Source organism: Rhagoletis pomonella, unplaced genomic scaffold, assembly GCF_013731165.1.
Source record: "Rhagoletis pomonella isolate Grant_MI unplaced genomic scaffold, Rhpom_1.0 Rhpom_scaffold_00004, whole genome shotgun sequence".
Taxonomy (NCBI): domain Eukaryota; kingdom Metazoa; phylum Arthropoda; class Insecta; order Diptera; family Tephritidae; genus Rhagoletis; species Rhagoletis pomonella.
The window spans coordinates 12,691,094-12,713,401 of record NW_023458558.1 but is presented as its reverse complement, the minus strand read 5'-3'; the positions used below and the strand labels follow the sequence as shown (position 1 = coordinate 12,713,401).

Here is a 22,308-nt window from a genome sequence, read left to right as displayed (position 1 = left end):
AGCAATTTTTGCACATCTTTACAAGTAACAAATCTATTTCCAGAGAAAACTTAACAATTTTAAATTCAAAACATTTTATTTCTACATCAATACTTATTTGTTTTTTTTTTTCATTCTTTGCAGTGCGAAGCAGCCGAGATTCCCCAAAGGATACTCGCAAATGCTCACCTGAATTAAAAGCACGTCCCACGGCGAGTGCGACAGCACGAGAACAACAAACGCAAAGAAATCAGCAGGAGCAACAACAACAACAACAACAACTACAACAAATTAAAGCCAAAGAAATGCAACAGCAAGATAAAAAGAAGAAGGTCAAAACTGCTGCTGGTAGCCAAAAGAATGTGACGAATGGAAAAGTTGCTGCAAAGGAATGCACAGCAACAGCAACAGCAGCGATAGGCGAAGAAGTACAACAAGTAAACAGCACGACTGACAATAGCAACAGCAGTAAACAGGCAGATGGCAGGAAGAATTCGCAAAAGATTGCGGGAGCTATAGGTGGCAATTTGTTGCATGGCTGCCACTGGCAATGGCGGCGAAGTCGAACGCGTGTGAACAAGGAAGAACAGCAACAACAACAACAACAACAACAGTCAAGCGAACTACTACAAGTTTATAAAGACTACGCAGATGAGCAATTGTCCATTTCGGTGTCCAAGGCGGCACCGCACACGACGAGGATGACAAATGTCAGCAGTTGAATAGTTGTAGAACTCGTTGCTTGGAATGGGGGCGGGATGCATTGGGGATATTGCATGGCGTAGGGTGCGCTCGTTCGTACGTGGCAGTAGCTGCTGGCCAGTTGTTAGTTGTTAGTTGATTGTGAGTGGCATTGTGTGTGTGACGGAAGGAAATGCGTTGGTCAACAATGTCCTCGTTAAACTTAAGTTGAAGTCAAGTAAGAAATCAGTAGATAACATAAAATAAGGTGGGAAAGTCACGAAATGTTTGGTAACAAAAAAAAAAACACACTTTCATACATGCATAGGTATGTATGTATGTATGCACGTAGTTATAAGAGCAACAATTTGTGCGCAAAAATAAAAAAAAATTAAATCGAAATCGACAGAGCAATGCTGGCAAAAATGTGAAGCTGCAAGCAAAAAAATAACGTCTTGTAAAAGATAACTGTCGCAACAACAGCAGCAACATTTATAATGCTCAGATTAGCAATTGTTGCTGCTGCTGTTGGTACTTATGTATGTATGTATGTAGGTATTAGCTCAGTAGAGGCGCGGCGGCGTGTTGTGTTGCCGCTAGCTACTGCTAGGGGATTAGCAACAATATCAAAATTATCATTGCTCAACTGGGAAATCATGTAGCATTCGGAACGTGCAACATTCTGCACACGAAGTGTGGCAACAACAAGCAAGTAGAACAAATAAGTTCTGTTGCACAGAAAGAGTTTAAACAGGCAGCAAAAAGAAAAAAAAAATCAACTGGTAAATATTTACAACAAAGAGCATGCAGTAGCGATGAGTTACATACATATGTGTGCTACAAACAAACAACATACTGTATAAGTAAAACTGCTATCAAAATGTTGGCTAATAAGTGAGCTAATAACCTTAGGTGCACAGTATAGGAAAATTTTTAAGATTTGACTGCACAGCACAGAACAGGCAAGCAGATTGCGTTGAGATGACTGGGAGTTAGATATTTTTCGCTTTAATCAGCACTGCAAAGACCTGGCCTGGAACTGATATACATATATATTCCGAAGCAGTTTAGGGGAAAGTAAGGCTCTCCCTGACCAATTTTGTGTGCATCATTATTGGGTTCAGCGCCAGAATTTTAGAGTATCCGGATTACCTACTACATTACCTACTATTTTGGTCCGTATATCTGCTGCTTCTTAAAGAACCGCCGCTTCTACCTTAAAAACATTAGAACAGTCTGGACGTCTAAGCTCAACATTGATGGCGATCTCTTGACCACCATCACTTTCCTTAAGCTTACCCGTGAAAAAGTTTACTGCTCCCTCACGCTATTTAGTCATCTTGCTCTACACTATCAGCCTTTGAGGAAATGTGTGGTGAGAAAATAATAAAGGTCAAAATCTGGGCCAACAAAAATTTTAGAATGTCTGTTGGCATTGTATTCAGCATGGCGATTAGCACCAAAAGTGAATTTCTCTGCAATGTAACGCTTGTAACGCTACCGATCTAGTTTTTAAATCTGTGAAAAATTTTCAGACAAACACCACTTATTGAGGTAGGAGTTGAGCATTTCCTGCTTTTCGGCTTTTTCATTTGTTAAATGTGATTTTTTTTTAACTTTAAAGACGCAAATATATTTAGGTCGTTTCGTATGTATACTACGGCGTATACGTTACTATCATGCTTGGTACATAGTACATATGTACATATCTAAATAGTAGATATCATGTGCTTCATAGTGCATATCATTGTGAAGTTTTAATTATTTGGTATTTGCGAGCTTTGAGGCTTATTTCTATACACAGTTGTTTATTGATTGCATTTTATTGACTTTAGAAATTTTCAATTTTTAAATTAGAGTGGCTTATATATGCGCCAGCAAGAGTTTGAATCCATACACTTGGATACATATAAGACTCATACATTGATATATAATTTCACGTAATAAACAAAACTCAGTATAAACAAATATATTTTTATGTTTAAGCATGACACGAATATTTGTAAAATTTATAGAAAAGTTGCAATTATACTTGTATGTACATAGGCATGTAAGTGAAATAAAAGATAGTAAATTATAAAAAATATCTTGCATTAAAAATGGATTATAAAGCGTAAGTATTCTCCTTAAGTTTTAAGTCTGAAAGCAATAAAATCAATGTTTTTAAACACGGATGGAAAATACTTATTACCTTTTAAATTTTAACCAAAAAATCAACGAGCTGTAATCATCGTAAACCAATTTTAGCTATGCTCACGTATTTGTGTTCATACGTTCTACTGTAATTTACAATCATTTTTATTTTTCGAGTTTATCCAATAAAGATTAAAGATACTAATTAATATTTGAGTTTTAGTTTCTCGCTCAGAGGAAATTATTATTACCTGATTTTTATTTATTTATTTATTTTTTGATGAAAAATAATAGTTATAATTTTTTCGCCCAAAGACAATATTTATAATTGAGTTTTTTTTTTGAGAATAACAATTATTCAAAAACTCAAAAGCTATACCAATGTGATTTCCGTCGATACATTTTCAAAAGTAATTACAGCTTTATAAAGCGAATAAGTCCCAACATTTTCAGGTCAAAATTTCAGTTGGTTTAGTCTGTACGACCTTTTTAATTTTGTAGCTAATCATTGTTTTTAAGTGGAAGAATAACACCCAATAATAAATATAATCTCTGAGCGAAAAAAAAATAAAAATCATAAAATAATGATTCAATGCTGATTGAAATTATTTTACTCATAATTATTACCATAGCTTTTAAATGACGGTAGTGCTTGCGCTGCACAGTGGGTCAAAACTGGCATTTGATGTTCAAAATTCACGGGAGATTTCATTTTTCAGTCAATTTGATTATTATTTTTTAATGAAAGCTAATAAAATTTGCAGGAGACTAGTTGAGCCTGATTTTTGAATTTTCGTTTGTTTGTTTTAAATTTTTTAGTGCAAAGTACAGAAAAAGTATCAATTTTGAAGAAAATCAATTCTCCTGTTCCAGTATTGCGTCGTAATTAAGACGCGGAGTCATGTTGACTTTATCACCTACAATTTTCATGCCTAATGAGTAATGTCCGAAGGTTCTTTGCCTACCGCCGCGGCCAACTTAACAGCTTAGAGATACCCTAACTAGAGGTAAATTGGTGGTAAGTTGAATATTTTTTCTACAGCATCCGCCCATTTGCGCTGTATTGGTAAGCTTGCCTCTTTGGTAAGCTTGACCTTACTCTGCAGCACTCTTTTTTTCCGCAGCCTAGTAGGTTTTTTATTCACCAGCAAAGAGCGGGTTCTCCATTGCTGGAATGTAAATAATTATTGACTGACGACATTCACCCGCCTTTCAATTTATGTATGTAAAGGGTGTTCTTTTAGACACGTGGTTTTCAAGAAGAAATAAAACGCATATAGTTTAATGTTATGGCCAAGAATTTAGCTTTATTATAAAGATAAGGGTTTGCCATTATGTCTTAAAAATGATTTCGGGAAAGTGACCGCCGCGGCCGGATCGAATAAATTCCAGCCGAGAGGCCCAATTTTCGACCACTTTTTGCAGCAATTGGGTCCGTATGTCAGCAATAACGCGCCGAATATTCTCTTCCAAGGCGTCGATCGTCTCGAGCTTATCTGCGTAGACAAGGGACTTAAAATAACCCCACAAAAGATAGTCCCGCGGTGTTAAATCGCACCGCACGGTCCTGGAGGTCACACCACAGGGCCTCGACGCGAGATAATGCGCTCACCAAAAGTTTCCTTAAATAAATCAATTGTTTCGTTGGCTTTATGGCATGTAGCGCCGTCTCTTTGGAACCAAAGGTCGTCCACATTAACATCCTCCAATTCAAGCACGAAGAAGTCATTAATCATGGCCGGATTCATTTTTGAAGAAATATTGACCAGTGATTCCCTCTTCTCATAGAGCACACCAAACAGTCACTCTTTGAGGATGGAACGGCGTCTTAATAATGGCTTGTGGATTATCAGCACTCTAAATGTGACAATTATTTTTATTAACGTACCCATTCAACCAAAAGTGAGCTTCATCGCTGAACAAAACTTTCTAGTGAAAATCCGGATCGGTGGCTATCTCGTTATGGGCCCATTCACCGAACGTGCGACGCGGTTTCAATTCTTCCTTACGCAAAATCTTCCATAAAGTGGATGGAGGGCACAGCTCCAATTGTTGCGCGCGATAGCGGATGGACTCATTCCGGTCTTCTTCGATACTCTGCTCCACAGCAGCAATAGCGTCTTCGGTGCGCACCGTACGGCATCTCTGGGGACGCGCATTATCCATTAGAGTAAGCTTGGTGCGAAAACGATCCATGGTTGCTCGAATTACCGACTCTGCTGGGCGAATATTGAACGCAGCGCGCGTTGCGTCGCGAGAACCGAACCATTATTTTGGTAATAGATTTGCACGATTTGCAAACGTTGTTCCGGAAATGGCAAACCAAACTGAGTATAAATCAAGTAACAGCTGTCAAGAAGGCCAACTACGAAAAAGTATTGTAACTTGTTTTTGGAAAAGTGAAGAAAATTAAGGTTTTGGTTAACTCGGATAGAAGTGCTTAAAGGGTTATTTTTTTAAGAATTCGAAGATAGAAAGTGCAACAGAAGCAAGGAACTAGCAGTCCTCTGATTCTCCAAACTGAGTTACTTGATTCTGACCTATCAAAGGAGAGAAGTTGTTCAACCATTTTACGTACAATTGCCGATCATCGTTTGACTGACTCAGATGGCCTTAAATTCTGAAAAAGTCGTTTCGACTTTATCGCAGCCACAATCATTACTAGAAATACACAACCGTTTAAGTAATGAAATACATTTGTTAAAACGTGTAGCTGACATCTTTGAAAATGCCAAGAGTTATTGTGAATATTTTTGAAATCCAATGCTATGGCAGAAAAACGGAAAGGTCGTACATACACACATTAAAGACAAGCAAGAAAGAGTACATAAAAGAAGGAAATAGCAAAAATGCAGAAATGCTTTTGTGATTTTTCGAGAGATGCGAAATGTTAAAAGAAAACTTCGAAAAATGAAAGTAATGAAAATAAGTAAATATTTAAGTGCAGTATTTTCACGATTGCCACAACAAATTGGCGTCTTGGTTTCCGTTCAAGTGCCTGTCATGCAATTCGTTGACTGGCGGCTGGTTGTTTCTGTTGCTGCACTTTTTGCTGCTTATTTTCGATGTGACAGTTAGGTGGAAGTGCCACTGGGCGATTGTGCTAAGCATAAAAGTACATACATATGTACGTATGTAGTATGCATCTCTGTTTGCACTGCTTTAAGAAAACCAATAACGCCTAGCAACTACACAGAAGTGAAATTAAAACGCTTGGGCGTTTTGTCTGGAACTGTAGGAGAGATACATAGATTAAAATGTTCAAATGTACGTAAGCCAAGAAAAAGCCAATTCGTATTTTGTTGTTTTTTTTTTTGGCCGGCAATCGAGGTAATTGAGAGGAAAAGTGAAATAAATTGACAGTTGAAATGGTATGGAATTTACAGAATTTTATTTTTATACAAAAACCAGCTAGAGCTTTGCTTTCATTACAAATATTCGCTTGCATGTGTTTGTGTGAAAGATGCCAATGAGAAATTCTATAAAAAGCTTGCTGTAAGAACACTTTCATATAGCTATAGCAATTTGAAACTTCACTCAGCTCGGGAAAAAAAATATTTGAATGGCTCTTTTTACTTTTTATTCTATGGTTAAGTAGATCTCCTAATGGACTTCCCAAAAAGTAGTAGAAATGTATTTATAGAAATACTCAAACTCAATTGATACTCGAATTTTCACAACATTTAACCACAATCGAAATATACTTAAATATTTTAAGAAATTGAACTTTAACATTGACAAATTTTTAACTTTTAAGTACTTGGTGCAACGCCAAACAAAATCATTTCGCACGGGTACGTAGGCGAAAGTAAAATAAAGACAAAAGCAGTATACGACGATGGAGATGTCAAGCAAATTATTTTGTGGCAAATTGACACTTTTAATGTCTCCAATTGAAATTTCGAGCAGTAATTTATTTGTAGCCCAGAAAAAAAGATATCGGAATTGGGTCAGTGTAGTAACTGCATATGTACATAAATAATAAATCGATAAGTAAAATGAAGTGCTGTGCGGACCTTTTTTTCTCAAAATTCAACATAGCTACATAAATTTTTCGCAAATGCAAAATAACAAAAATGTACTCGCTACAAAAAATGTTTAAAGTAAATAAGTACTTATACATATACCTACATACACACCATTAACTACATATAGAAAGCCCCTATCTACATACATACCAGGGTTGTTGCGAATATTATTCCGAAATAAAAGTCCTTTCCGGTTAATAAACAAACCGCCAGTCCAAATTAAACAAATTTGATAACATATGAAAGAGGACAAAACAACAATAACAAAAAGGAGTTAGGTCTTTTTCTATATATTAAGATAACGTTATAAAATAAGTATGTATTTCCATCACTTTCCGCAAAATTCACTTAATAAACCAGTGCTGCATATCCATTCTCTGGCACAACGACAAGTGTTCTTACATAGTATGTACATAAATTTCATATGCATTGAAAAAATTTTAATTTACATAATTTTAAAAATGACATCGTTTGCAGTTTTGCGTTGAAAAATAAAAAGAAAAAGTAAAGTGAAAAAATTCAATGTAGAACAAAGTAAGCGCGGCATAGCATTCAACGCATTGGTGCCTATGAATTGTTTATTAGTACGTTTTCAATTTATTACTTTTTCCTGCTCTTGCTAGCTATTTACATGCCAAAAAATATTTATCTCACAACATATTTTACACTACCTCTCGTACTCATTCAATTATCAGTGATTACATAGAAAACCGATTGCAAAAAAACCGCCGCGTTCCGCTCCATGCTTTGCACTCAATTTTTTGCATTTTATTTTTTAATCAATATTCTGCTTGATCAGCGAAATATTGTTGTGGATATTCGTTACTGTTAGTGGTGGCGCACTACTCATCACATCACTATGAAACGCTTTATTTATGATTAACGTATGCACATTAGGGTGGTCCAAAACAAAGTAAAGTCCGAATTTAATTGCCCTCACCCCCTAGGATTATTCTATGCTAAAAAAAATTAAACCACTTTTTTATTTTGAAACCGAAAAATATTTAGAAGTCGCTCAAAGTATCCCATTTATATGAAAAAAAAACTTTTCGTAGAAAAGGTATGGAATTCTTGAAAATCAATATTTTTCGATTGGAATACTCTGATTCTCTTGAGAAGATACTTCGAATGATAATACGCAATGGTTTATTTTACATTTTTTTTGATACTAACGATTTTTTATTAGTGCGTAATTGCATTTTTTGGGGTATTTGGCCGACGTATAAACTGCAGTTACAAAAAATAGCTAAATAAACAATTGGGTATTATTATAGGGAATCTCCTGCAGATAAGCAGAGTTTTTCGATCGAAAAATATTGATTTTTAAGGTGTATATTTTTGGAGTGAAACTTCTTTCTGTGAACCATGTTGGGACTCTCGGGACTTATCGATATAACAATAGATATTTTTATCGCTTTTGTTATCGATTTTGCTATCGAAATTTTATCGAATTTGTCATCGATTTTGTTATCGATATATTTAATGGTTTTGTTATCGGTATTTTGTTGGATGTTACTATCGAGTTTGTTATCGATAGTGTATAAAGGTAAAAATGAAAGTAAAGGAAAACAGAATAACATACATAAATGTAATTAGAAGGAACAGGGGTAGAGGTAGGGGTCTAGATGGAAGAAAGACAAAAAATATGACCTTAAGCAAATGCCGAGGCGCACTTACTTTTTTTTTGGTGGCGGTGAGCGCATGCAAATTCTGACTTTACTTTTCCTCATGCATTTTTGTACCACCCTAATGTAGATATGTTCCCGTATATGAATATATGTGTATATGTACATCTGTTTGCAGGCAAATGAATTTATGCTGGTGTGAATTGGCAGGGTAGGCGGTAGGTGGTGGATAGTGGCTGGTCACCACATTTGTGGTGTTGTGGGTGCGAAAATTAATAGAAGCGGCTTTTAAATTTTAATATACATATATGTATTTCGGAAATTCCGTTTTGTATGTGTGTATTAAAATACATATGTACATACTCGTATACTCTTATGTGGACTTTAAAGCATTTAATGGAGTTTTGAAATAAGGAGTTCAACAGAGCGTCTGTGATTCTTTAACTCCCATGTACACATGTATAAACTTTACTTTTCGTACTCAGGAAAAGTGTCAGTTTTGATTTGATGAAAATTGGAGACGGCTGCGATTTGTTCGTAATTCGCATGGATTACCAACAAATGAGGTAATATGCTTGCAAAATTTTTTATGGCGAATTACGTAATTCGACGGGTAATTGGAGTGCGAATAACGAATGAGAGCCGTATTAGTCTGCCCAAGTGGAGATTATATCCAAAAAAAAAGGCACGTCTTATCATCACTAAATTTGAGATTTTGGTTCCGTTTATATATATATAATAGAAAAGGTTGGAAAAAATATTCTCTAGGCATTTTCAGTTCAGTTTCGTAAGTAAAGTACGTCCGAAAGTGAAACGTATTACATAAATCCTTTCACCTTAAAAATACTTTATATCAATTTTATTGCGAATCAGGCGTTCTCTTGATAATTTGAAGAAAAGTCAGGATTAATATCAGCAGAATGGTAGATTGGAAATGGCTTTGGCATTATTACAGATTTATTTTCATGCGTCGAATAGTAGAATGAATCACAGAACTAGGTGGACAATATGCTAAAAAGTGAAGTAAAAAAAATCGGTCCCAGTTCTCAATACCATTACTCCAGAATGCCTACTGATTTTGCCGCTCCAATCTGGAACTTATTCGTTCGCTGTATGTAATGTACTTGCGAAGGCTGGTCAATAAAATAAAAAAAATAAAATTTTAACTTCAACCGCGTGAACTAATCTAACCCAGTCCTATGCGACGGAGTCCGTGGACAAATGAAGTTCACTGCCAACGAATTGAATGGGCCTTAACAATAGATTGCTAAGTCCATCATAGTTCAGGTATTCACCATACGCCAAATATTAGCAAAATACCACGAGAGGAAAATCGACTCCATCTAAATATTTTTTCGATTTCAAAGCCGCTAATGCCATAATTGGGAAATATCTCTCCGAGGCTTATCATACCACACGGGCTTAGAGATAGGGTGATTCCCCGTCATGGGATCTGATGTTGGAGAAGATAATTGCCGGTGCATAAATGATCAACACATACATACATAATTATATATATGGCCCCTTATGAATTTGTGACGGAGCTGACCACATATTTTTTTGTTAAAAAAATAAGTAAACAGTATCAAAGATGACGCACACAATTAGAGGTTTAGCAGGCTCTAAATCGCTTTATAACATGAAAAAAAAAAATCCTTTTTATTATTGATTTCTATGAGAAATGCCCTGATATTACGATTAAGATGACCAAACAAATTTTAATAATTACCACCCTTATGAAAATTAAAAAAAAATATTTGTTTCGAATTTTCGCAATGAAAATGGGAAATTTTTCGAAAACGTATAGCACCATCGGATAGCTCGTACAAAAATCTATTGAAGTCATAGTTTTAGAATTTTGTCCACCATTTTCTCTCTGCTTCCCAGCTAGGCGAAAAGGAGCTTGTTTGGCACCGCTCAGCGCGCTTGGGACATTTGACGTGAATTGACCCATAAGCTTGAATAAGACGTCCGCCTAATTGTATGCAACGAAATATTTAGCGGCAACGAATGATCTTTATGCGTATTTGAGTAATTTGTCTGCTTATGAGTGCAAACTTTGAGTGTTTTATCATAAAGAGTTCGCAGCCAGTGCTAATAGCCAGTGCGTTCTAATAAAAAACTTGTTGACCGAATGTCGAATATTATGTTTTTAAAAACAACCTTGTATAAAATGTTGAAAATTTGTGCATCTTGTTCACAAAAAAATATATTCAAAACTTTCAATTATTGATCTAAGAGATTTTTCCAAACAAATTAAACTACTACTGCATATAGTATACATGTATGCGTGAACGTACTTTAAATTCCACCCAATTTACTCGTTTCTAGTGATAGAACGATACGAGCACAAAGTACAGAATATTGATTCTTTTCATGGGTTCTGAGTAAATATCGTGAACACCAAAAAAAATCGACATGTTATAAACTTTTTTTTGTAAGTAAAAACATTTTAAAAAGTACATACAAAATTTCGTTCGTTCAATTACATTGAAAATTGTTTAAAAATTACCCAACAAACATTGTGGCGAACGTTCGAAAATAATCTGTCATGTAAATGTAAAAACCAGGGACCGTAACAGTTACAGCTTTTATTAAAACAATCGCTCTTTAACAGTTATTCTTTTACTTTTATTTAATTACTCCTCAAATAAGAGTTATTTATAATTTTTGTTTTATAAATCTAAAATAACAATTACTTGTGATGTCTTAGGTAACAGTTAATCAGTCAGTAACTTTTAAAAGTCATCAATATAAATCAGTCACTGACTTTTATTTTTTAAATCATACTTATAAAAGTCACTTGTATAAGCCTTAGTAAACGTTTGTTCACGAAAACATTCTTAACTGCGAAAAATGATACATGACTTTTATAGGTATGACTTAAAAAAGTAAAAGTCGGTGATTGATGACTTTTAAAATTAAAAGTCACTGACTGATTTTTATTGATGACTTTTAAAAGTTACTGACTGAACAACTGTTATCTAATACTATTTATTTTTTCATACACCGAAGAAAATTGATCCAAATTGAACATTTGAAGACAAATTTTTAGAGTGGTGGTGGCTGAGTTTGCAGAGATGCTTGTTGTTATTTGCTAACTTTCAGAAGGTGCGTGTTTAAACCCGGTTAGAGGCAATATGTCAAAATGATAATAGAAATTATTGTTTTGTATCTCCGAATTCGTAGTGTAGAACTTAAGCACATTCAACAAAAAAATCGGCAGCGTTTGCCTTAAAAATATTTGGTCGTACGAGTATTATCGATACTTTTTTGCGAATATGAGTACTGGCATCGGTTCTTCTTTGAACTATTCTAAATGAGTTCTAGTAACGGTACTTTTCTAAAAAGTGTATTAACTCAAAATGTTTCATGTGTTCCAAAAAATCGATTTCCAAGCTCATGTTCGTCATATAAGGAAGGAAGGTTTTTCTAAGAAATTATCACACAATATTACCTAAGCTTTTGCTGTAAGTTAAGTATACTATATTATAGCCTTTAAATAGTTTTAGCGAATAATATTTTATAATTTCGATTTTTGAATTAATACACTTTTGAGGAACTTGGGCTACATGCAGATAACCGCACTCACTGCGACCGATAGGTATGTAGATGCATACATATAAATACGTATGAGGCATTCTTCGTCGACTGAAGCTCCCTCTCTCAAAATTTGTTAAGTAAAAGAAGTCGATTATAGTCTTCAAAATTCGGTAAAAATTTTTACTTCGAAATGCAATACGCTGGACAAATTAAAAAAAAAAAAGAAAATTAGATTCACTTGAAATTTGTTACTCTGTGGTTTTTGGGGTCGCTGATTACGATATCTATGATCATCAAATTTTAAAATTCAAGATGACGGATAAATTTGTGAAAATTCATACATACTTCAAAATTGTTTCTTACAAAAAATCGTTACAATTTTTGAAAATTCGCTTAAAGTGTTTCGCATGTGTTTAAATTTTAAACATTCTGAAGGCCAGATCTAATATAGCGAGCTCAAAAACTGTTTTAAAATATCTCCGCTATATCTAATATGCCATTTTGAATTTTAAAATGTATGGTCAGATTCATAATCAGCGATACCAAAAGTTTCCGAGTAACAAGTTTCAAGTGAATCCAGCAAAATTTTAGTCCGCCATTTTGGATCCCATACCTTGAAGAATTTTAAAAAATGCCACTCTTCCTTTAAAAGTTAAAATTTGTATCGAATCTTCTGGAATTAAAGCGATCGGATTTTCCCCAAAAACCAATTTTTTTTTAAAGAGAAGGGAGCTTCAGTTGATGAAGAATGCCCCATACATATCGCACACCTTCTTCAAAAGAGGCACAACTCAAATATCAGAACCGGAAATATAACTGCTTGTGGATCGAACAGATTCAAAGCAATTGACACAAAACCCAATATGAGAGTAGTTTTCTAGTTAGAGAATATAATCATGAAAAAAAAATATTTGCATTAATTTGAGCAAAATCCTTCAAATGATTTATGCCGTAAACTCGATTAAAAGTTTTTTTTGAGTTGTGCCTCTATTGAAGGAGGTGTGCGATATAAATCACGAAAATATACTCAATATTAGAAAATTTCTACTCGCAAATATTTTTTTATTATACGTTGATGAGTGGAAATCGTTTTATGAAACATCGAATGCTAGAAAGCTAAGAGCAAAACAAGGAAATGCTCATATAATTTCTGCTTGCGAGCGAAGCCGGCGCGGCGCGGCGCTTTCATTCACAAGAGTTCAGTGTTACTTTGGCCGATTGCTTGCATATAAATATACATTAGTACATACATACACACATAAATGCAAATACTTTTTTATATAAACGAATAATTTCAATATCAGCTGATTAAAATAAATACATAAATGTATATACATGTTTTGTGATTTCGCTTCTGATTAACGAGTTGCTGCCGCCAATTAAAGCCAATGAAAAGGCATACGCATTGCAGCCCGCATGAATTTTGTGCATTCCACGCGAGTCAATTGTGATATAAAATGGGATTTGATGAGAATACGTTAAAAAGTGTTTAGGAGCGAGTGACAGTGATCGAAATTATATACATACATTAATTTGTATATACAAATATTAAATACAGTGATTTACGAAATAAGTTTCATGAAATTACTTGTTAGTGTTTTTTTAAATTGGCATTTTTTCTGAGTCTACACTAATTTGTATTTATGTCTATTTACATATTTGCAACTGGATCGGTTATATGGCCAATACGTGCATATACATATTAGGGATGTTACGAATATTTGCATTGCCATTCGTTATGCGAATGATTCGCAACATTTTCATCAAATGATACGAATGTTTTGCGAATGCGAATGTGTGCATGGGCAGAGAGTCCACTCTAATATTTTTTAAATGGCTTTAAGTCTGTCTAAACAGGGTGCACACAATAATCGACTTTTAGCTTCAGGCGCTAAACGGCTAAGTAGTATTGATATCAAGCAACACTGATGGGCCTTCAACAAGTACTGCTAAAAATCTTATAAGCAGGGATCAGTTTTTTAGGACCTAAAAATTAAAAAAAAAGGCTAAATAAAATAACGAAATAGCCTGGAAAAGGCAAAATAAAATAGCTATAAAGGCAGGATAAGGCACTAGAAATAGCAAAAAAGGCAAAAGAAGGCATTAAAGAAGGCGAAAACTGTAAAATAACACTGGTTTACAAGAAAAATGTTCAACGGACGCCGTTGTCATATGACCATTTTTTACTTGTTTATTTATGCATCGATTTTTTTTTATTATCAACTTGATTGTTTTTTTTAATAGAACAGGCTTTAACACAGACTTGAATGTGCTAAACGTGCACTCGACGTGACTTGATACAAGTGGCGCCCAATTTAAATACGAACTCCGTAAATTCGCTTTCGCGAATGTGAAATATATGGCATTCGAAACATCTCTAATACATATATATGTGCATACATACATATATAGTTGGTTGTGTATACTTGTGCTAGTGTCTAGTTTCTGTGACAGCCAATGCAGCACTCAAAGTTTACTGAGTGACATTTGACGTGTTGACGCTAGCCAACTCTTCAGACTGCATTAAGCTATTTTTTTATTTTTTGCTTTTGTTTACTTTTTTAATATTTATGTATGTAGTTTAATTAGGTTTTCTTTGCTTTTATGTGCCACTGTACGTATTCCAGTAGAAATTCAAAATCCTAAAGGTATGTATCGAAGTGTTAGTGTTATTTCTATTATTATTTTATAATATCTTACAGCCGGTTTCACGGTTTAAATTAAAAAATACTAACAAAAAATCAAAAAGAATATGGCTGAATTTTTGAACTCTGGCATTGAAAGACCTATTTTTTTTTTTTGATAAATACTTGTTGATTTTTATGTTCTAAACGAAGGAGGACATCTCACTAGTTGTATTGATTGCCGGACATAGTTCCGATTAAGGAAAAATTACACAACGTCGAAACCAGTTTTTCTCCAAACCATGTTTGCCATTGGGTGTCGGAAAAACATTTCGCAATACTTAAAAAAAAGAGAAATGTCCACTGCTGTAATCACTATCCCAGCGTCACAATAGCCTTTAAGAAAGTGTGCTGCATAATCTCTTCTAATCCGCTTGTCGATCACTTCATATACGCAGATGACGTTTTGGTGTTTACTAAAATAACAGATCGGAACAAAGTCAAAAACTAATTCCTATAAACTTTACTTGATATTAATGTATGGTCTCAAAGTTCTGGCGCCAAAATTTCAGCAAGAAAATTCCCCATTCTAATACTTTAAAGATATGAGGCAAATATTAATAAGACTCTCACATACAAAGAACACTGTACATCCCTTTAGTTAAGCTTATTCTCTAGACTTAAGATTATAGAATTTTTACCTTCCAAACATTGTTTGGGTCATACGAATTCACTTGTAAATGTTACAAAAGCCTTATTGCTATCAAAAAATAGATTATGGACTTTCGATATACGGATATTGAGCTAGGACCCATTATTAAGCTGCTCCATGCTCCATACCACATCGCAGCTAAAAGAAGTATTCGTACTTTCCCAACAAAAGTGGCGGATTACCTGATATTTCCTCTAGAACTACACGTAACACTATGATGCTAATTCCAAAGTTGTTTCACGTCAGAAATGAGTTATTGCTTGCAACAGTTAAGACCGCCACTGAAAAATAGCAATAGCAATTCCATTATTGATTGAAACAGCAATATGCCCGACGTGTTCTTCGCTCAAAGTAAAACAAAGAAAACCCAAACCCTATTCGAACTCACTGATAGCATCTGCGAAGATTTCACGAAAATTCGAACTACGACGGATTCAGTGATAGCCCTTTTTTATGTAGCGATACTAAATCAGCCATCGAAGCTGGCGTTAGAGGTATCGTCAAGTCGAGGTATTTTCCGGCGGCCGCTTTGTTTGATTGGTAAGAGATGCATACTACCACTTCGCAAGACCTGGGTCCGTTGCCTAGTACAATCACCATCTATACAGCTGTCGCAACCTCGGCAGGCATTGGCAAACCTCAGAGTAAATTTTCAGCATGAAAATGCTTCTCATAAAATCAATTTGTCGCTCGGCATAAAACTGTAAGTCCCTCCATTTCTGTAGCATACAAAGACGAGCACCACAAATTAGAGGAGAAACTTGGCAAAACACTTAGAAAAAGTGTAAGCGTCAAAATAAAATTATTATAATTCTTATAATTATTTTAAATGGGTCGAGTTGACGCAAATTTTAACATTTGTCCGAAATATTTTGGCGATAGGCTTTTAATATAATACAATTTTTAAATGCCAGTGGAATAAAGCGGCTTTTTTGAGTGAGGCACCCTAACGTATTCATTATTATATATTTAAAAATTCTAAAAATTGAACGCGGTGCAGCTATTCTAATGAAAGGTTTTATATAAAAATCACTTTATCCTTAGCATTAAAAGCAAATATTAAAACAACACCTTAATTTGAGTATTTCTTACATAACAACCCTTTATCCTTTCGCTTCAGTGAAATGAATTCAAAACGTTTTGAGTATACCACACCACAGTCCCTTCACTCAATTCAAGGCTCAAGACATTATTCAACAGAGCAAGAGGAGCCACTTGCACAATTTAAAAATACCGAAGAAAAATTACAACAGCTGAAGCAAGCGATGGATAATTTAGAAGATGGAGTTTGCGATGACGAGGACGCGCATTTGCTCGAAAATAATCAGCGCTCACAATTTAAGCAACATCAAGGCAAAGAACTTAAACAAAAGCTCAAAGATAATGTTGGACAAGAACAACAAGAAGAATTTGGAGGTCTAGAGCTTGAGATGACTGCTGCACATGACGTCTTATGTAGGTACTTTTTACAACATAAGTATTTAATATAGAAATTTTTCGATAGCTGGTAAATACTCATTTGGGAACATTCTATATTCTAGAATATAGATTTTTACGCTGTAGAATAAACTGGCTTCACTTTCGTCAAACAGTCAGAGAATGCACGAGGCAACGATTTATTTTTTATGTAGCTCGAGAAGTGGCTTATGTACGTATATAGCTAATTAGCCACGATCATGGGTACATGAACCTATGGAGAACTACCGTATACCAGATTTTGTCTGTAAATACTTACCTTTTTGAGTTTTAGGTAAAACTATGTTCACATATCAATATTACCTCAATCAAAGCTCGTTTTTTAATCGCCCCGTTCACACAGGCAAATCTCAGATTATTAGCCGTCAAATTTGTTGTGCTTGTTATTCTCACATCTCAAGGAAAAGTTTTTTTTTCTCTGTGCCACCGTGATCACGTTTTTCTGCTATATTGAGCAATATAGATATATTTTAACTTAACATTTTATTAAAAAAATACCTTGAGAACCCTCTTTTCCTTGCCAGCGTCCATTTTTGTTTACTTTTACATTTGCTATTTCTCCTCTTCTTCACAAAAACAATCGATAAAACTAGGATGGACACCGAAAAGTTATCGGTTAAATCTGAGATTATTTTATAATTACAGATTAACAAGGGAGGAATTTTATATGGCTAATCTGATTTTCTAATTACAGATTAGGAAGTTAAGCTCGAAAATGAAGATAATCTACTTATATGTGAACCTAGTATAACGCATGGAAAATCCGATTAATCGCAGGAAAATTGCATTAACCGATGTTTTAAAGTCTTCATTGAGAAAGGAGGAATACAATCAAATTATGAAAAACTTAAAATTTTTCGCAGTGAATCCATTATTTTGAATGCTTTAGGATTCGTGACAAGACTTGATTTGCGAGCTCCTGAGGCTTAGGTTTTAGAATTTTCCTTACCTTGATTACAAGGGTTATCAAATTTATTCAAACTTGGTGTCTGCAATAATTCTTTAGCAAAAAATACGTTTATGATACAATTTTGGAAAATGGGCGTGTCACCACTCACTTATGACGAGGTATATATATCTCGGTAACCGTTCTACCAATTTGTAACAAACTCGGTATGGTTATTGTGCTTGCCACATAAAAGAAAAATGTTGAAAATTATTGAAATCGGACTAAAATCACTCCCACTTTTCATATAACGGTAAATTTCAGAAGTATTTGAAACTTCGATATTTCGAAATTTAAGGTCACAAATTTACTCAAAATTGAAACTAATAACAATCCGAACTTATACTTTTTTACTTGTTTTCCTTCATATTCGATGCTCATTAGCCTACATAAATTAGGTACCGTGAACAAACATATGTATTAGGGTGATCCAAAATAACTAATCTAACGAATTTGTGGCCTTAAACGGATTTATTTTCACAGAAGAAAATTCTCTAATTTGGAAAAATTTGTATTCCAATTTTAAAAGGTGTCGGTGGCTATTAGAAATTTTCCATGTAAAAAAAATTGTTTTCACTAAAAATGTTAAAGTTTTGAGTTGTTTGAGATACAAAGTTTTTCTATGTATATTCTGGAAGGGCATTCAATTTTCTAAAAAACTACCCTAAACTTGATTGTCTTGGAGACGATTAAGAGTACTAAATATGTATATTAATCATATTGCTGAACGAGGTATAGCGTTGATACAAAACCTAGTTCAAAACCTAGATCAAAATCAACATTTTCTACACATTTTGTATCATTTCAATGTACCATTTTTTTATTTAGCATTAATATTTCCAATCATGTCAAGTAAGTATATACATTATCGAGTTTAGACAATCAATTTAAAATTATTTTTTAGAGAATTTAATGCCCTAGAAGAATATGTCTTAAAACAATTTTAATCTCAAACAGTTCAATAGTTATAGTATTTTTAATGAAGACAATTTTTTTTACGTGGAAAATTTCAATTGCCCAATATGTATGTATGTACATTAGACCGTACCAGAAAGAAAGTTCGCTGTACACCCCTGAATGTAAAGTATTTCTGAAGGGCAATTTCGATAAAAATTGCTCTTTTTGTCCGTACCTATTGTAATGGTCGTATTTTTAAATGTTGTGTCATCTCTTCGACATTTACATTCGGATCCTATCAGTAATTAAATTTAGCTTAAAATCTATAAACGTTTGCAAAGGAAGTAGTAACTCGATTATTCGAGTATAACTATTTAAAAAAAAATTTACTTTATATAGATGTCACCGGAAAAAATAAGCCTTCTTTAGCTTCGGTAAAAAAAATGTTCTACAAAATTGCTTTGTAAAATTATTAGAGGTGCACTGCAACATTTTTTTGTTTGCTTGTAAGCTGGTACGGTCTAATGTACATACATTTGCATAATATGTACTTACAAAAGCAATGTCAACTAACTGAGGGCAGTTCTGTGTGAAACTGTGGCGAAAAAATCCATTCATGTTAAATAATGCGAAACGCATGAAAACTGGCATTCAACAAATTGTATGGAACATTCTAAAAAAAAATCGAGAAGGAAAATATATTTGCAAAAAAATAGGGAAAACGTGCATTTCAAGCGAACGGGAAGTGGGAAAATTGTGCAAAAAACTACTGGAGTTCGAAAATATTTTTCACATTTGCGAGCTAAACAAAAGCATATTTGGCTTTCAGACGTTTCTTGGCTTTGCGTGGCTGTGTGCGCACCATAAAACTCAAGTGTAAATTGTGGCAGGAACGAATTGCCTTTGGAAGCAAATATAAGCAGCAGTCGCACAGATGCAAACTGCATATTCACACTTGCACATGCACATATGTATGTATGTATGTGCGAATGCATATATTTCTGAGCAAATACTCTTATGCCAACAAAATGGCTTATAAACAGTTGCAACTAAATCCACAACTCCTTATTCTATTGCTTGCACTTCCGTACGATTGCTTTGGCGGTCGTCATGGCGTCAGCATGAAGATGCAATCACAGTCAATTCACGCGCACAAACATATTAACGTGCATACATATGTACATCTATATATTTGCACCACTACTTAAACAGGTGTTTTCACCGCTTTAACATTGTGTATGCCCGGATGAGAGTGGGGAATCCTTGCCAAACAAATCTGCATCGCTGACAACATGCCTTCCTCTTCCTCAACTCGTTCGCTCGTTTAGTTGCATATCTACCGTTGCATTGGAATGTAGCTACGGCTTTCGACTTCACTTTCATCATTGTAATCGTATATCCTTACATTGCTTGTCTGTTGGAAGTTAACACGCATTTGCTCTAGCCACTATACCGCCCATTCTCTCTCTTTATCTCTGAATACTTGAGAGGCAGCTGCTTAGGCTTCACACGCCAAAATAATTATTGTGCTATGTAAAAGTAAGCACTGCTCGACACACATTGTGTTCGTTGCATTAGATGCTGTCAGTTGTGGCAGTCAGTAAAGGGTTAAAACTTTTGCCTTTCTGCCACTCTTGCCATGACGGCAGCATACAAAGATGTTTATATGTAAACGGAATGCCGTAGGGCGAAAAGGGCTGGGTAGGTTATGTGTGTGTTGCAAATTCTTAGCAGAACATACTACTTATGTATATATGTTTATTAGGGTGGTCCAAAAAAAAGGTTAACATGTTAAGCTCTCACCCCTAGGAGTATTCTGAATGGAAAAAAGTATACCCGTATTTTTGTTTTTGTTAAAAAAAAGATAGATATTTAGCCCATGAAGGTTTTCATGCATTCTGTATGGGGAAAAACACTTCTTCGTAAAATGGTATAGTATTTTTGAAAACTAATATTTTTCTATCATAAGGCTCTGTTTCTCTTCAGGAGACTTCCATTCATAATACCCAGTCATAATACCCAGTCAAATAAACAACTAGGTATTATTATTGGAAGTCTCCCGAAGATAAACGGAGTTTTCCGATCGAAAAATATTAATTTTAAAGAATTCTATACTTTTCCTTTGAGGAATTTATAAATATCTTATTTTTATTTTTTTAAATACAGAGTTTTTTTCTTTTTCCATTTAGAAAAATTGTAGGGGGTGATAACTTAATATTTTAAACTTTTTTGTATACCGCATGTATTCTCGATCACCCTATTGTACTTACATGCCGCTACCTAGTAGCAGAAAGTCCCTATCTGACAAGTCTCTCCTTCACTGAGTTTAAAAAAATATTATAGAAAGTCAAATTATTTTAAAATATTTTAAATTAAATACTGGATTAATTAAGCATGGCGAACCCAAATATCTAGGGATGCAAGACAATGCTCAGTAGTTGGTATATGATCATGAGCTTCTGAAAAATGGTTGGACGTTCGATGGCACCTTCTACAGACAACCTCTGATGCGATTGAAGCGAGTGAATGCGGAAAAATGGCAGTGCTCGGCCGCATATCAAACAAGTCGTCAAAAACTATCTCGATAGTATCGTATGGGAAGCCTTAACCCACCCGCCTTTTAGCCTAGACCTTGCATTGATACCTTCTTGGTCTCCAAAGACGAGCAGTTTTATTGGCGTGGAATTCGTGCATTGCCAAAAAAGTGGGAAAAATTCATAGCAAGCGATGGAGAATACTTCCAATAAAATATATTTTACCAATTTTTCACAAAAAAAGTTTAAAGTCAAGAAAAGCTAGAGCACGACTTATTCTATTGTTTTCGTGAGTTGCTGATTACGGATCTGAAATCATTAGAAATAGTGGACCCAATACGGTGCCCAAAAAATCAAAATCAATTTGATTCGCTAGATACTTTACAATGGGGAGACTCTTAAGCTCACTGATTATGAAATCAGATTTTTAAAATGCATGGATATTGAATCTACAATTTATTACGGAAAAGTAAACATTGAACTTTACGTACATGATGGCGTATGAGTATCATTCCCACCGCGTCCGGGTAACTCATACGCCATGTATGTACGTACGTACATATGCATGCGAGTTAAAAATAACGGGCTACTTCAGGCCAATGAACTTTAAAAAAAAATCCTCGAGGTAAAAAATACCTTAAGATTCGACTGTAAATTTCGAACATAAATATGAAAAAAATGTAAAAATGCGAGCCCTACATTCGGACAATTATTATTTTTTTATTGCCTTTCAAAAATTGTTTAGACTCAGAGGAGCCTCTTTGTCAGAAATTGCATGATTTACCCCAAGAATTTTTGTTGGTAAAATCTGATAAATTATTAAACCAAATCAGCCAAATTAATTTAAAAGCTAAAAAAGGGAAGGGGCACATCTGAATCTCCATCCTGTTCAAAATATCGTAACGAAGTAATATCAAGTTTTGTTTATTTGCGTGTATATTGGCGCATAATTTCGCAACAACTAAGTAAATAAAAGTTGACGTTTACGTTTTATGTGACAACGTTAACAGTTTTTACACAAAAAGTGTTCCCGTATTATATTGCGTTTCTCTCCTTTTCTGTGAGCAATTTTATTTTTTAACAGTTTAGCTAATTTTTTTCTAGAAAAGTTGAGGAACGCAAATATTTTT

General features: G+C 34.5%; 2 protein-coding genes across 2 annotated transcripts in view; both read left to right on the top strand.

Moving 5' to 3' along the window:
* The window catches only part of LOC118737026, a 116,120-nt gene extending 114,314 nt beyond the window's left edge, over positions 1-1,806 (top strand). Inside the window, exon 5 of the mRNA XM_036467259.1 lies at positions 124-1,806. Within this exon, the coding sequence (XP_036323152.1) occupies positions 124-701 (578 nt within the window). The 3' untranslated portion in view covers positions 702-1,806. The remainder of the gene's footprint in view (positions 1-123) is intronic.
* Positions 1,807-16,449: 14,643 nt separating this feature from the next.
* The window catches only part of LOC118738108 (sodium/hydrogen exchanger 9B2), a 72,225-nt gene continuing 66,366 nt past the window's right edge, over positions 16,450-22,308 (top strand). The window contains exon 1 of the mRNA XM_036469027.1: positions 16,450-16,780. Coding sequence (XP_036324920.1) covers positions 16,450-16,780 — 331 coding nt within the window. The remainder of the gene's footprint in view (positions 16,781-22,308) is intronic.